The sequence below is a fragment of the Staurois parvus genome, unplaced genomic scaffold, assembly GCF_062004578.1.
Source record: "Staurois parvus isolate SC_StPar_1 unplaced genomic scaffold, SC_StPar_1.0 ptg001760l, whole genome shotgun sequence".
Taxonomy (NCBI): domain Eukaryota; kingdom Metazoa; phylum Chordata; class Amphibia; order Anura; family Ranidae; genus Staurois; species Staurois parvus.
The window spans coordinates 309042-311984 of record NW_028319556.1 but is presented as its reverse complement, the minus strand read 5'-3'; the positions used below and the strand labels follow the sequence as shown (position 1 = coordinate 311984).

At 40.8% G+C, this 2943-nt stretch overlaps 1 protein-coding gene across 1 annotated transcript; it reads right to left on the bottom strand.

The window, feature by feature from the left end:
- Positions 1 to 682: 682 nt before the first annotated feature.
- Positions 683 to 1612, bottom strand: LOC149434377 (olfactory receptor 5AP2-like). The gene has a single exon (XM_089663745.1). The coding sequence runs from the start codon at positions 1610 to 1612 to the stop codon at positions 683 to 685; it is 930 nt and encodes a 309-aa protein (XP_089519871.1).
- Positions 1613 to 2943: the final 1331 nt, after the last annotated feature.

The following is a 2943-nucleotide window of genomic DNA, read 5'->3' as shown; positions in this document are numbered from 1 at the left end:
TCTTGGGCACAGGAACAGGGGATCCAGTAAATCCAGCGGCTAATGCGAGGGTAAGTGCTACACTACATAAACACATAAAAAAGAAAATAATATGGTATGAGTGCTTCTAGGAAGGCTCAAGGAAATGTGTGGGGAAAGCTATGCCTGTTATTCTGGTTCCATGACCAGAGTGGTTTCAGGGAAATTTATTTTGGTATTCAATTACCGGTTTTGGAAATGGTCAGTTGTGCTTGTTGAGTTGCTACTTTCATTTATTTCTTGGGTATGTGTGTGTATTTTTTTTTTGGGGGGGGGGGGTTGTAGTTAGATTAGTTTAGTTATTTTCATTTAGTATTGTTTGTGCTTTTTTTTTTCCCAGGTTTTTTTTATTACTATCACTTATGGTATACCATCAGTATAAGTTTTCTTTTTTTTTTTTCTGTAAAAATAACATGAAATAAAAATGTTAATCACAGGCCGTTTTATTGGCCAAAAGAACAGGTCCAAGATAGTTAAATTTTGCTTATATAACCATCAGGAGCTGTTTAAACCCAAGTATACCCTTCCAAATCACCCAAAGCGCCTTAATTTCACCTTTCTAATTGATGCCTATGCATGTTCCAAAACTGTGAAATTTAAAAAAATCTCACATTATTTTTATGAAATATTGGGAAAATTAATAGCTCATCATTAATAATCAGAATTATTTTGAATACTTCAAAAAAGTCTTTAGAGCTTTTTTAACCTCCACGTTCCTAAGACTATATATCAGAGGATTTAACATAGGTATAATTATACTGTAGAAGACAGACGCCACTCGGTCTTGCTGTAGGACATAGCTGGTAGATGGTCGAAAATACATAAAGAGGACAGTCCCATAGAAGACACTGACAGCCGTCATATGAGAAGCACAAGTGTTAAAAGCCTTGTATCTACCCTGGGCTGACCGGATCTTCAGAATGGCCAGGACAATGTTGGTGTATGAGACTAGGATGAGCAGGAGGCAGCTCATGGTGACCAGACCACCTAAAATGATCAGAATGGATATGTTCACAGTTATATCAGAACAGGACAGCTTGTATAGCGGGGGAATGTCGCAGAAGAAATGATCAATGGTGTTGGATCTGCAGAAGTTAAGACGAAAAACACCAATGGTGTGTACGAGAGCAGTCATAAAGCCTCCACAATAGGCAGCAGCCACCATGCGGAGACACAATATGCTGCTCATGAGAACTCCATACTGCAGTGGGCTACAGATGGCCACATAGCGGTCGTAGGCCATGATTCCCAGAAGAAGACATTCAGTGGTTGCAAAGGACACAAAGACGTACATTTGTAGAGCACAACCAACAAAAGAGATGGCCTTCGTTTCACATAAAAAGTCCTTCAGCATTCTAGGAGTGACTGCTGAAGAATAAGTCAGGTCTGCAAAAGAAAGATTGCACAGAAACAAGTACATGGGCTTGTGAAGACGTCTGTCCACCATACCTAGAGTAATAATCCCTACATTGCCCACCAGGGTTGTGATGTAAATATGTACAAAGATGACAAACAATGGAATGTTGAGTTTAGACTGGTCAGTAAGTCCAGTAAAAATTAATTCCACCAAGGAACTTTTGTTTGATGCGAACATTTTTGAATGTCCTGAATCTGTTCAGTAACAGTTCAGTTCTGTAGCCCCACTGAAGTAGTAGCACAATGTCCAAGATGTCAAAACTTCGGTCCCATATTTTCTTGGTGTCTCACAAAGCAGATTTAAAATAATTGTCTTAGATTGTCTGGCCAAAATATAAAATATATTCATTACATATTTGCAAATCATTTGTATTTACCCATGTTGTATCTTTAAAATTTGTACAGAAAAATACCTGTTGATTCTCCTAGAAGTCCAGCGAGCTCCTAACTTCCTGTTGTGAGTTAACAATGCTGACTCTGTGTTTTGCTTTGTGTCTTTTAAGGTTCTTCGCGGTAAAAGCAAGGAGGCATAAAAACCTCTGTAGTGTATTATTATGCTTTACTAAAAAAAACTTCTGTACTCACACAAAGTACATACAATTTTAGGAAAATACATTACATACGAAGTACAACAAAATATGCATACGATATACACATGCCCACGTTGTCTATCCTTCCCAGCACAGCATGGACAATGTATGCAAGAACAGTTACTTTTTTAGCCACTTCTGTCTGCAATAGATCCCTGTCCTCTGCCCTGGAGGTGCTCGCATCCTCCCTACACACACTATAAGGCCCCAACCCCTACAACCCTGGCAATCAGGTGGCACCAGAAGTCTCAAAAAACTTAGCCTAAGAAAGCCATCAACCAATTTAAATCTGGCCTTCAAAAATACAATTCCTGACTCCACACTGCCAAGCAGACCTATTTTATCACTTTTATTAACAACTTCTCATCCAGTCTCCATCAACTCTGCTCTACCATTAACTCTCTATTTTTTTTGAGACATGTTGCTGCCATCAATTTCATAAGTATCTTATTTTTTTCCTATAATGGTCCATTTTCTCAATTTAAATATTTGAAATGGGTTGTATTGTGAATTGAAATATGGGTTTATGAGTGCTGCAAATGATTGCATTCTGTTTTTATGTAGATTTTACACGGTATCCGAACCCTTTTGGAATTGGGGTTGTAACTGTCATGCCTACCCCTAGCGTTGTGTCAGGGCAGGAGCTGTGGAACGGACAGGCAGGCCTAGAGGCAGGGTCACGCACTGACTGACGACAACCACCAACCACAGACCGGAGTCCCTCAGGGCGCGGAGTCTAAGTCCCAGGCTGCCCTTCACCAGGGCCCCTGATGGTGGGGATGGACTTGACGCAGCCAGGAACCAGGTCGCAGCCCCCGAGACACCCCAGCTGCGGTAATGGCCGCCACCAATAGCGTGTAGCTGGTAGGAACCAAATCAGACAATAGCGTAGTCGGGCAGGCCGGGTCAACAACGGGAC